Source organism: Dendropsophus ebraccatus, chromosome 1 (genome assembly GCF_027789765.1).
Source record: "Dendropsophus ebraccatus isolate aDenEbr1 chromosome 1, aDenEbr1.pat, whole genome shotgun sequence".
Classification (NCBI taxonomy): domain Eukaryota; kingdom Metazoa; phylum Chordata; class Amphibia; order Anura; family Hylidae; genus Dendropsophus; species Dendropsophus ebraccatus.
The window spans coordinates 55,793,703-55,806,627 of NC_091454.1; the positions used below are offsets into that span (position 1 = coordinate 55,793,703).

Here is a 12,925-nt window from a genome sequence, read left to right on the forward strand (position 1 = left end):
TGTCCCGGTCCCCTGGCCCAGGCAGGGATGCTGCAGCCAGTGCCCCCCTCGGTGGTGTCCCGGTCCCCAGGCCCAGGCAGGGATGCTGCAGCCAGTGCCCCCCTCGGTGTCTGTCCCCAGTCCCAGGCAGGGATGCTGCAGCCAGTGCCCCTCTCGGTGGTGTCCCGGTCCCCGGGCCCAGGCAGGGATGCTGCAGCCAGTGCCCCCCTCGGTGTCTGTCCCCGGGCCCAGGCAGGAATGCTGCAGCCAGTGCCCCCCTCGGTGGTGTCCCGGTCCCCAGGCCCAGGCAGGGATGCTGCAGTCAGTGCCCCCTTCGGTGTCTGTCCCCGGGCCCAGACAGGGATGCTGCATCCAGTGCCTCCCTCGGTGCCTGTCCCCGGGCCCAGGCAGGGATGCTGCAGGCAGTGCCCCCCTCGGTGCTGTCCCAGTCCCTGGACCCAGGCAAGGATGCTGCAGCCAGTTTCCCTCTCGGTGTCTGTCCCCAGGCCCAGGCAGGGATGCTGCAGCCAGTGCCCCCCTCGGTGGTGTCCCGGTCCCCGGGCCCAGGCAGCGATGCTGCAGCCAGTCCCCCCCTCATGTCTGTCCCTGGGCCCAGGCAGGGATGCTGCAGCCAGTGCCCCCCTCGGTGTCTGTCCCCGGGCCCAGGCAGGGATGCTGCAGCCAGTGCCCCCCTCTGTGGTCCCGTTCTCAGGCAGGGATGCTGCAGTCAGTGCCCCCCTCGGTGTCTGTCCCCGGGCCCAGGCAGGGATGCTGCAGCCAGTGCCCCCCTCGGTGGTGTTCCGGTCCCTGGGCCCAGGCAGGGATGCTGCAGCCAGTTCCCCCCTCGGTGGTGTCCCGGTCCCCAGGCAGGGATGCTGCAGCCAGTGCCCCCCTCGGTGGTGTCCCGGTCCCCGGCAGGGATGCTGCAGTCAGTGCCCCCCTCGGTGTCTGTCCCCGGGCCCAGGCAGGGAGGCTGCAGCCAGTGCCCCCCTCGGTGTCTGTCCCCGGGCCCAGGCAGGGATGCTGCAGCCAGTGCCCCCCTCGGTGGTGTCCCGGTCCCCAGGCAGGGATGCTGCATCCAGTGCCGCCCTCGGTGTCTGTCCCCGGGCCCAGGCAGGGATGCTGCAGCCAGTGCCCCCCTCAGTGGTGTCCTGGTCCCCAGGCAGGGATGCTGCAGCCAGTGCCCCCCTCGGTGGTGTCTCGGTCCCAGGACCCAGGCAGGGATGCTGCAGCCAGTGCCCCCCTCGGTGTCTGTCCCCGGGCCCAGGCAGGGATGCTGCAGCCAGTGCCCCCCTCAGTGTCTGTCCCCGGGCCCAGGCAGGGATGCTGCAGCCAGTGCCCCCCTCGGTGTCCGTCCCCCAGCCCAGGCAGGGATGCTGCAGCCAGTGCCCCCCTCGGTGGTGTCCCGGTCCCCAGGCCCAGGCAGGGATGCTGCAGTCAGTGCCCCCCTCAGTGTCTGTCCCCGGGCCCAGGCAGGGATGCTGCAGCCAGTGCCCCCCTCGGTGTCCGTCCCCCGGCCCAGGCAGGGATGCTGCAGCCAGTGCCCCCCTCGGTGGTGTCCCGGTCCCCAGGCCCAGGCAGGGATGCTGCAGTCAGTGCCCCCCTCTGTGTCTGTCCCCGGGCCCAGTCAGGGATGCTGCATCCAGTGCCTCCCTCAGTGCCTGTCCCCGGGCCCAGGCAGGGATGCTGCAGCCAGTGCCCCCCTCGGTGGTGTCCCAGTCCCCGGACTCAGGCAAGGATGCTGCAGCCAGTGTCCCTCTCGGTGTCTGTCCCCGGGCCCAGTCAGGGATGCTGCATCCAGTGCCTCCCTCAGTGCCTGTCCCCGGGCCCAGGCAGGGATGCTGCAGCCAGTGCCCCCTCGGTGGTGTCCCAGTCCCCGGACTCAGGCAAGGATGCTGCAGCCAGTGCCCCCCTCGGTGGTGTCCCGATCCCCGGGCCCAGGTAGGGATGCTGCAGTCAGTGCCCCCCTCTGTGTCTGTCCCCGGGCCCAGTCAGGGATGCTGCATCCAGTGCCTCCCTCGGTGTCTGTCCCCGGGCCCAGGCAGGGATGCTGCAGCCAGTGCCCCCCTCGGTGTCTGTCCCCGGGCCCAGGCAGGGATGCTGCAGCCAGTGCCCCCCTCTGTGGTCCCGTTCTCAGGCAGGGATGCTGCAGTCAGTGCCCCCCTCGGTGTCTGTCCCCAGGGCCCAGGCAGGGATGCTGCAGCCAGTGCCCCCCTCGGTGGTGTCCCGGGCCCCGGCAGGGATGCTGCAGCAAGTGCCCCCCTCGGTGGTGTCCCGGTCCCTGGGCCCAGGCAGGGATGCTGCAGCTAGTGCCCCCCTCAGTGGTGTCCCGGTCCCCAGGCAGGGATGCTGCAGCAAGTGCCCCCCTCGGTGGTGTCCCGGTCCCCGGCAGGGATGCTGCAGTCAGTGCCCCCCTCGGTGTCTGTCCCCGGGCCCAGGTAGGGATGCTGCAGCCAGTGCCCCCCTCGGTGTCTGTCCCCGGGCCCAGGCAGGGATGCTGCATCCAGTGCCCCCCTCGGTGTCTGTCCCCGGGCCCAGTCAAGGATGCTGCATCCAGTGCCTCCCTCAGTGCCTGTCCCCGGGCCCAGGCAGGGATGCTGCAGCCAGTGCCCCCCTCGGTGGTGTCCCGGGCCCCGGCAGGGATGCTGCAGCAAGTGCCCCCCTCGGTGGTGTCCCAGTCCCTGGGCCCAGGCAGGGATGCTGCAGCTAGTGCCTCCCTCAGTGGTGTCCCGGTCCCCAGGCAGGGATGCTGCAGCAATGCCCCCCTCGGTGGTGTCCCGGTCCCCGGCAGGGATGCTGCAGTCAGTGCCCCCCTCGGTGTCTGTCCCCGGGCCCAGGCAGGGATGCTGCAGCCAGTGCCCCCCTCGGTGTCTGTCCCCGGGCCCAGGCAGGGATGCTGCAGCCAGTGCCCCCCTCGGTGTGTCTGTCCCCGGGCCCAGGCAGGGATGCTGCATCCAGTGCCCCCCTCGGTGTCTGTCCCCGGGCCCAGTCAAGGATGCTGCATCCAGTGCCTCCCTCAGTGCCTGTCCCCGGGCCCAGGCAGGGATGCTGCAGCCAGTGCCCCCCTCGGTGGTGTCCCGGACTCAGGCAAGGATGCTGCAGCCAGTGTCCCTCTCGGTGTCTGTCCCCAGGCCCAGGCAGGGATGCTGCAGCCAGTGCCCCCCTCGGTGGTGTCCCGATCCCCGGGCCCAGGTAGGGATGCTGCAGCCAGTCCCCCCCTCGGTGTCTGTCCCTGGGCCCAGGCAGGGATGCTGCAGCCAGTGCCCCCCTCGGTGTCTGTCCCCGGGCCCAGGCAGGGATGCTGCAGCCAGTGCCCCCCTCTGTGGTCCCGTTCTCAGGCAGGGATGCTGCAGCCAGTGCCCCCCTCGGTGGTGTCCCGGGCCCCGGTAGGGATGCTGCAGCAAGTGCCCCCCTCGGTGGTGTCCCGGTCCCTGGGCCCAGGCAGGGATGCTGCAGCTAGTGCCCCCCTCGGTGGTGTCCCGGTCCCCAGGCAGGGATGCTGCAGCAAGTGCCCCCCTCGGTGGTGTCCCGGTCCCCGGCAGGGATGCTGCAGTCAGTGCCCCCCTCGGTGTCTGTCCCCGGGCCCAGGCAGGGATGCTGCAGCCAGTGCCCCCCTCGGTGTCTGTCCCCAGGCCCAGGCAGGGATGCTGCATCCAGTGCCCCCCTCGGTGTCTGTCCCCGGGCCCAGGCAGGGATGCTGCAGTCAGTGCCCCCCTCGGTGGTGTCCCGGTCCCAGGCAGGGATGCTGCAGTCAGTGCCCCCCTCGGTGCTGTTCCGGCTCCTGGGCCCAGGCAGGGATGCTGCAGTCAGTGCCCCCCCGGTGTCTGTCCCCCGTCTCCCAGGCAGGGATGCTGCAGCCAGTGCCCCCCTCGGTGTCTGTCCCCGGGCCCAGGCAGGGATGCTGCAGCCAGTGCCCCCCTCTGTGGTCCCGTTCTCAGGCAGGGATGCTGCAGTCAGTGCCCCCCTCGTTGTCTGTCCCCTGGCCCAGGCAGGGATGCTGCAGCCAGTGCCCCCCTCGGTGGTGTCCCGGGCCCCGGTAGGGATGCTGCAGCAAGTGCCCCCCTCGGTGGTGTCCCGGTCCCTGGGCCCAGGCAGGGATGCTGCCGCTAGTGCCCCCCTCAGTGGTGTCCCGGTCCCCAGGCAGGGATGCTGCAGCAAGTGCCCCCCTCGGTGGTGTCCCGGTCCCCGGCAGGGATGCTGCAGTCAGTGCCCCCCTCGGTGTCTGTCCCCGGGTCCAGGCAGGGATGCTGCAGCCAGTGCCCCCCTCGGTGTCTGTCCCCGGGCCCAGGCAGGGATGCTGCAGCCAGTGCCCCCCTCGGTGGTGTCCCGGCTCCTGGGCCCAGGTAGGGATGCTGCAGTCAGTGCCCCCCTCGGTGGTGTCCCGGCTCCTGGGCCCAGGTAGGGATGCTGCAGTCAGTGCCCCCCTCGGTGGTGTCCCGGCTCCTGGGCCCAGGTAGGGATGCTGCAGTCAGTGCCCCCCTCGGTGGTGTCCCGGCTCCTGGGCCCAGGTAGGGATGCTGCAGTCAGTGCCCCCCTCGGTGGTGTCCCGGCTCCTGGGCCCAGGTAGGGATGCTGCAGTCAGTGCCCCCCTCGGTGGTGTCCCGGCTCCTGGGCCCAGGTAGGGATGCTGCAGTCAGTGCCCCCCTCGGTGGTGTCCCGGCTCCTGGGCCCCGGCCGTCTGAGGAATGTCCCCCCCCCTGTAGGAGCCGGGAATGTGCGCTGTGCTGCAGCCTGGTCCCTCCCAGAGCCGAGGAGCATGATTCATTTCCCTGGATCCCCCGGCCCGGGTGTCATCTTACACTCCTTATATAGCCTGGGAGCCGGGAGTGCTGGCAGGACTCGCAGCCTGTCCTCCTTCCACCGCTGCTGCTGCTTTTCAGGGTGAGACTGTGGGGGAGACGCCGAGGTGCATGGAGCTCCCGTGGGCTGCTAGTGGGTGACCTTGTGCCCTCTGTATGGGGAGACCGGGGAGCGGCAGCACTGATGGACGGGGTGGGGGGGGGGGAGGTGTGACTGCACGGGCTGCTCCGCATACCTACACTACATAGACAAGTCCTTTGAGGGTTAACCCCTCCAGTGCTCGCTCCAGGAAAGTTCCCCCTGACCCTGTGTGTGTTGTCTCTTCTGCAGATTGGTGACATGGAGGATTACAAAGTGACTCTGGATGGACCAGCCCCTTGGGGCTTCCGCCTGCAGGGAGGCAAGGACTTTAACATGCCCCTCTCCATCTCCAGGGTGAGTGACTACCTGCTTTTACCTCTCTCCATGGTTGCCGTGGAGCTCTGCAAGCTTCACCTAATAGATAGATAATACTATCTATCCACTTGTGTGTGTACAGGCAGGTAACCTAGAAGTGGCAGACATAGTTGTGCCATCACCCTGCATTGCTTCTATGTGTGTCACACATCTCTCTAGCTCCAGGATAAAAGCTCTAAAAGTTCTACTAATAGGAGTGTTGCAAGAACAAATAGTCTGTATGTATCCGGTTTCATGACAGGAATTCCTTGAAGTAATGGCTCCTATTTCCATGACACATCAGAATGGCTTCCACTTAGAAAACTAGAGAAAAGTTACAGGGTAACGTCTGTGCATCAGTGTCTTCCAACCTGTGGCTCTCCAGCTGTTCCAAAACTACAACTCCCATGATGCCCTGACAGCCTTTGGCTGTCAGGGCATCATGGGAGTTGTAGTTTTGGAACAGCTGAAGAGCCCCAGGTTGGGGAAGACTGCTATACACAGAGATAAGGAGGTCACTTGCATATCTGATGTGTAATAAATGTGTCTGTGAAGGATACCTCACAAGAGGCCACCCAGGATGGCAGTGGCGTAGCAGAAGGGGGCAGAGGTTTCAGCCTTGCCAAGGCCATGATGCTGGAGGAGGCCCACAGGCCCCTCTATCACGTAAGCGCACAGCAGATCTATAAATGGTAACTGGTTACTGGGGGCCCTGGTATGGACTGGTATCGTTCAGCAGGGTACTTGCTTTGGTTTATTTCTTATGTTTGATAAAGTTGGGGAAAATTTTTAGTTATATACAACTGACATAAGCTGCAGCGCTGTACAGATACCAGGGAGCATAATCAATGCCTGCTTTGTTTGAAGCAATTTTTTAGTTTGTCTGGTCTTGTATGTCAATTATGGATTACAGTTCACACTTCCTAGTGGTATAATTTGCAGCATCTTCAAGTGCCATTTTTTGCCAAACGTGGCGCAAAAAGTTTGGAAATATAGTGCAAATGATATTAGAACATAAGCCACACCCACGACGTTTATGAGTTTGCTGAAAAATACCAACATTCTACTATTTGAGTCTAGAACATTATATATATATATATATATATATATATATATATATATATATATATATATATATATATATAAAATGTGTGTGTGTGTGTGTGTGTGTGTTAAAAGTTGGAAAGTTACCAGAAGTAATGTCACCTGGTGTTGGCACTGAAAGGGTGGATTGCTCACATGAGTGACTGACATGTATGTGGCTGTCGGCAGCTGGGTGGGTGTCACTGGTAACTATAGAATGATGGGTGGAGGGCTTGTGCAATGTTCGCAGGTCACTCCAGTTTCTTCTTTTTAGTTGGGGTTGGAGAAACCTGATGGGGGGCTGAGAAGCGGAGCGTCTGACATTCACTTCACACCCTCCTCCCTGGGTGGGGCGGCTTTTGTTCCTAACTGTGTTGATCTTGCTTCTGTGCCATGTTCAGACAATCATTTCCCTTCACGCTAAGCATAATGTTTGTATGAGGGGAGGTCCTGCCTGGGCGGGAAGGGTGCTTGGGGTTGTTTTGGGGGTAGGTGTGAAAAATAATGTCAGAATCTTGGTGTTGTGCTGTTTAGAGTATCTGTCTGTGCGGTCCTTACCATGTAGATACGTATATACAGCTATCATTTTGCTTTTTGTCTATGCGATGCCCAAATAACTGGAATTATTCTTAGGCCTCCCTATATCCTGACAGCCAACAGTGTTCTATATTAGGCTGCCTTATTCTCCCCTTAGTGTTGTTATTACAGATAACCAATATTTGATGTTAAAAAGAAATGTAACATTTGTGCGCCTCAAAGCCTTTGCCTGAGCCCTTCATGTTACCAGGCGTGACATTTGTAGGTGGCGGTGGCCTTGTAAAGCCCAAAACAAATGCCACTGTGTGTGACAAAAGTTCATTGTAATGTGGTTTTTATTTCCATGCAAGAACAGGTGTTTGGGATGAAATGACAGCTTTTTGTTGGACTCTTGGTGGGTGGCAAGCTCCTTTATGTACCTGTAGGTCAGGAAAGAAACGATTACTCCACTTTGGTTTTAGTTTAAAAATTTCAGCAGAAAAAAAAAAGCTCTGTAACCTTCTAATTTTGCAGGTCTGTAGTGGTTACTTAAAGGGGTATTCCGATGTAATTGCCTCCATTGAAAAGTATATGATACAAAGTAAAGCAATTCAAACTGGTCAACATTTTCCACACAGTCGCTCACTACTTACTGACCCAGAATGTGATGTTTATAGCTTGTTGCCCAGGGTTACGACCTGTAGTTCAGCTTTTCTGGTCAAGCATGCTCAGTGTCAGCACTACATGTTATAGGGGTTGAGCTGCTTGTGAAACAGCAGATAGGAGCTAGGAACTAATGTAAGAGGCACAGCGGTCAGAGAGCACAGTTTGAGGAGCACCTTAGTGTGGAGGCTTGCTCTTTAGCGATCAGGGAGGAGATTACAGCCTGGGCTAGATGTGGGCAATGCATGATGGGAATTGTAGTCTGCTACCCACATGGGCCCAAGGTAATTCTACACGTTTAATATGTAAGATTAGTGTTACACTGTTGTTCTGTTGGTAAACTCCCTGCAGCCTTTCAAGTTTTGTGTATAAACTCTCAGAATATCCCCTTTAGGCTACATTCACACATCCGTTGTTCTGTCCGCAATTGCGGGCACGCAATTGTGGACAGAACATAGAACCAATGTTATTCAATGGCCCTGTTCACACATCAGTACGTGTGTACGGGGCCACGATCCGTGTCTCAAAAAAAAGAACATGCTGTAATTCTGAACGCATAACACAGCCCGGATCGCTATGGTAATGAAGTGGGAATGTAGTGCTCTGTGAAGCACGGAGCACTACAAATGCACATTCATAGTGTGGGCCGCGGCCTCAGGCTGCACTTCGGGTGTGTTAATATAGCCTTAGGGTCCGTTCACAATTTTTTTTTTTCAGGAGTTTTTTTTTCTTTTTTATTGCTGGCTTGTTCTTTGGATAGCTCATCAATATCGGATCAGGGTGGAAGGGATGGGGTTGAACTCATTATTTCCTATCAGGCACAGCTCCCCACATTTGGTATCAGTTGTACCTGGTGTTGCAGCCTGTCCCATTAATTTTCAGTTACTGTACTAGGTAAGTGGATGAGGTTATACAAATATCATCCACAGGCTGCAGCCATTTCTGCTCAGACATATGTGCATGTTGTGGTGTCTCAGATGCTAGACTTAGGATATGCTCACGCACCTTCAAAATGGTGGCCTGTTTTATTGGATGGCCATCAGTTAACAGCAAATAACAGCAGTTATTTTAATAACAGCGGCCTTACTATGCGAATAATGGCCATTGTTTTAAAATAACTTTGGTTATTTTCTGTTAAGTGATGGCCGTCCAATATAAACAGCCACCATTTTGACTGTGTGAGAACATAGCCTTAAAGTGCCTCAAAGCACTACTAGTTCGAATAGGGCTTGGGCATTAAACTCTGTGGACATCATACGCTGACTTAAAGGGGTTATCCAGCGCTTCAAAAACATGGCCACTTTTCCCCCTACTGTTGTCTCCAGTTCAGGTGTGGTTTGCATTTAAGCTCCATTAACTTCAATGGAACTGAGTTTCAAAACCCCACCCAAACTGGAGACAACAGTAGGGGGAAAGTGGCCATGTTTTTGTGGATAACCTCTTTAAGGTGTGAAAGATTTACTAAGATGCACAAGCCTTATTATTTTTGCACTGTCCATATGATCGCAAAAAACACCAGGTACCTTATAACCAGGGTTTCTCTTTTTTTTTTTCGTTAGAGCTTGTTGCCATTTTTTTGGGTGATTTGGCATAGTTGCCATTCAGTGTGTAGGTGCCAGATTGAAAAGTTGCATGTAGAATTTTTTTGATCCTGTAATATCATTCTGGAGGACAACAATTCATTTCAGCCTATAGGGCAACGGATGGGAAAGCAGATGCAAAAGATTCAGCTTATCCCATTCAGTGTTCCACTCTGGGGTTCCAGATGTATGTAGCCTTAGGCAAAGCCTGGAGTGGACAATAAAGAAAAATAAAAACCTCATATGTATGTTTCCATATGTTTCTGGTCAATAACTACGATTACCAGGGCCGGATTAAGGTTGGTGGAGGCCCGGGCGACAACCCCCCCCCCCCCAATAAATAGACTATGCCACGATCTATACAGATGGCAGCTTACTGTAGGCGACTTAGCACAGGCCCTCCTCGCTCCAGGCTGTATTGCTTTGCATCCTCCTCTGTTGCGCACGTGATAGTCACTAGAGGCTGCAGTGCAGAGGAAGATGCCAGATCCTAGAAACAGGAGCGGGGAGGGCTCAGTATCAGAGTGTATTCCCACATTGTGTTTGTGTTAATAACGCAATGTGAGAACACTGCACTTTCTGTGCTCTGTTGCCAACCGATCTACTAGAGTTCCTGCTGGTGGGGGCCCCTAAGTGGTGGAGGCCCCAGAGGCACGTGCCCCTGGTGCCCTCCCTTTACTCCGGCCCTGACTATTACTGTTATAAAAGGGCGTAGACATCTTAAAGGAAAATTGGCCAAGCTATACTGCAAGTTGCCCACTTGTTGCATAATAAACCATTATACCTGATAATAGGAAAAACATGGGTGAAGTACAATGTAGGATAGATAGGCAATTTTTCATAATTTTTTCTGGCCGACATAAGTTGCTGTAAAATTGTACAATTAAGGCCTAAGTGATGTCCCTACAGGGGGACCTTGTGGATGCATTGCCTTAGGCCATGATTTCACAGTGACTCTGTGTGACCCCAGTCCTGTACTGCGCACAAGGCAAAGGCTCTGTTTTGGAGTCTGGAAAACCTTGTGACAGTCCTTACAATCCTATGATATCAGGTATAATGGTTAACAGAAATAAGTAAGAATGTATCAACTATTTTTGTAGCTAGTTGACGCAACAGAAGTTGCTTGTATTGATTTCAGTATTTATAAGTTGCAAACCTGTATGTAGCGTATCTTGTAACGCAAGGTATCACAAGAAAGTCAGAGTAGCAGTGACAGCTGGGCCTATAGACTCACATACCTCCACACACTGATGTCATGCATAAGCCTGTGCACTCTTCCAGCATTTTTTACCTTCTTGGGAAGATGTGGGGAGGGACCAATTTGGACATAAAATCTATTTTTTTTTTATGGCATATTTCAGCAAAAGATGTCTGGGAAACATAATGTGATAAAAAAAATCTGATTAGTCATCTGACCAAGGGAAAGAAAAAACTATTTCATGACAGATCAGTTTTGTTGGGGGTCTGATGTAGGGAATCAGTATTTTGGGGGGTACAGTATATTGTAGGCTGCAGCGCTCTTCACATGAAGCACAACAGACTGCAGGCAGATGGGAACCATACAGACTATGAGGCCATTGTGAACCCTTATCCATATTTGCATCTAGTCAGGAGATTTCGACTGATTGTTTATTTCTACTTACTGTTTATTCACCTTCCACCTACATGAAGACTTTTTCTATATTGTACATATATACTGTATTGCACAGCTTCTTGTGTTTCTATTCAATGGCAGCAAACATATCTTGAAAATGATAAGAAATTGAAACACAAACTAGGTTACTTCTAAAATAATGGAAGACCTATCAGTATTTAAGCTTCTAAAAGGAGGAATAAGTTTAGGATTCCGGCAGTTTCCAGGTAGGGTTGGTCTTCCTGGCAGGAACTCTCCCTTCTTTATACTTGGTGGTGGTGGGAGGGATATGAAACATTGCTCATACTAGCTCTCACTCTTTCTACACACATCCTTGTCAAGGAATGGGACTGGTTTTCCCTTGAATCTTCTCAGTGCCTGGGTTTGCCTTGTACAAACGTCCTCCACTATGAGTTCGGCAATAGGAGATTTCTGTGTGTGTAATATTCAATTTATTGTGTGTTGTGCATTGCTAGATCGCTATAGAGAGAAAGACAGAAAATATCAATGTTACTTAGAAGGAAAAATATCTAAGACCTTATTCACACATTGCAGATCTGCTTATTATTTTGCATGAGTATTTGTTTTAGTATTTGGATCCTACACACAAGGGGAATATAATAGAAGGATTTAGGCTTCTTCTCTCCCTTCATCCACTCCTGATTTTGGCTTGATAAAACAGAAGGAAAATGCTGATTTATTCCATGATGTGTGAATCAGGCCTAATGTAAGTTCTCTGACTTCAGTAGAGAAAACATTTGTCTGGTAGAGAGTGTGTGATATACATCACTTGTTACATCCTGACTGGCGTCCAGCTGTGTTTGTCTTTCCTCTTTTATGTGTATTCTGTTTATAGCTTCTGTTCGTGGCTCACGTCATAAAATCCCATAGTCTAAGCTTTTTACACCACCCCATATGTTTTTTTTTGTGTTTGACACTGCACCAAAAACCAGCAAAAAGGCATCTTTCTTTTAACCATATCATGTGTTATTACAAGGGTTAGTGGGGTATATTTATTATTTTTATAGGACTTTAAAGAGGTAATGTCATAAGGCAAAGAAGGTGAAATAAGATGTGTAACATATATACACACAGGAGAGCAAGTGCTGTTTTTAGTAAAGTAACTTACATCACTGTACAAATTTTTTTTCCCCATGTATCTATTCACTGCTCGGTTTTCTCTCTGACCTGTGACCACCGAATATTCTTTAATTCACTCCCGAATATCCCCAGAAAAAAAAGGCCATTGCGTTTATTTGAGCTAAAATGCCCAGATGTAAGCTGTAAATCAATGGCAGAAAAATGCCACTCAAAAGCTGTGTGTGAAGCCACCATAAAGGTCCGTTCACACTAAGTAAAAGTGGTGGAATCGGAGTTCATGTCGGAGTTCATGTCGGATTGACATGTCAATTCTTTGGGCGGAGAACGGAGGTGCACAAGTCATCCCAGTAAATCAATTAGACAGGTAGAATTTCAAGCTGCAAAAATGTTTCTGCATATTACCGCCACAAGTCCTGGCCTGATCCAAACTGACAGGTGTCACTTTCAGGTCATCAGGCTGGGGCTTGCAGTCATAATACAGAAGCAACAATGCATCTGTAATACAATTTTGTGAAACCGGACTTAAAGCGACTCTGTACCCACAATCTGACCCCCCCAAACGACTTGTACCTTGGGATAACTGCTTTTAATCCAAGATCTGTCCTGGGGTCCGTTCGGCAGGTGATGCAGTTATTGTCCTAAAAAACAACTTTTAAACTTGCAGCCCGTGCCAAATGGTAGTATCTGTGCCCTAACTTTGCACCACCCCTCCGTCCCTCCTCCCCACCCTCTACATCATTAGGAGTGCTTCAGGCAAATTGCCTGCAGTGTACAGCATGGAGAAAATGTTCCAGTGGCATTCCTAATGATGAAGAGGGTGGGGAGGAGGGACGGAGGGGTGGTGCAAAGTTAGGGCACAGATACTCCCGTTGGGCATGGGGACAGATCTTGGATTAAAAGCAGCTATCTGAAGGTACAAGTGGTTTGGGGGGGTCAGATTGTGGGTACAGAGTCGCTTTAACACTTATTGGTTAATAATGAGAGAGCGTGTCAGGATTACATACTGCATAAATCTACTGAAAGTCACACTTTAAAGACATAGCAATTTTTTGCCTTCTGTTTCCCATTGTCTCATTCCAAGGGCTTATTTTTGTGTGATGATTTTGACTAACGTGCATTTTCATCAGTTGTGTTT

The 12,925-nt window shown here is 53.8% G+C and overlaps 1 protein-coding gene across 5 annotated transcripts in view; it reads left to right on the forward strand.

Annotated features, from left to right (window-relative positions):
• The first annotated feature begins 4,755 nt into the window (after positions 1-4,755).
• The window catches only part of PDLIM7 (PDZ and LIM domain 7), a 77,959-nt gene continuing 69,789 nt past the window's right edge, over positions 4,756-12,925 (forward strand). For 3 of the 5 annotated variants that reach the window (XM_069971324.1, XM_069971333.1, XM_069971347.1), the window contains exons 1-2: positions 4,853-4,911; positions 5,110-5,214. In XM_069971324.1, coding sequence (XP_069827425.1) covers positions 5,119-5,214 — 96 coding nt within the window. In that variant the 5' untranslated portion in view covers positions 4,853-4,911; positions 5,110-5,118. Of the gene's footprint in view, positions 4,912-5,109; positions 5,215-12,925 lie in introns of all 5 variants that reach the window. The other 2 variants (XM_069971315.1, XM_069971354.1) reach the window with 2 other exon arrangements.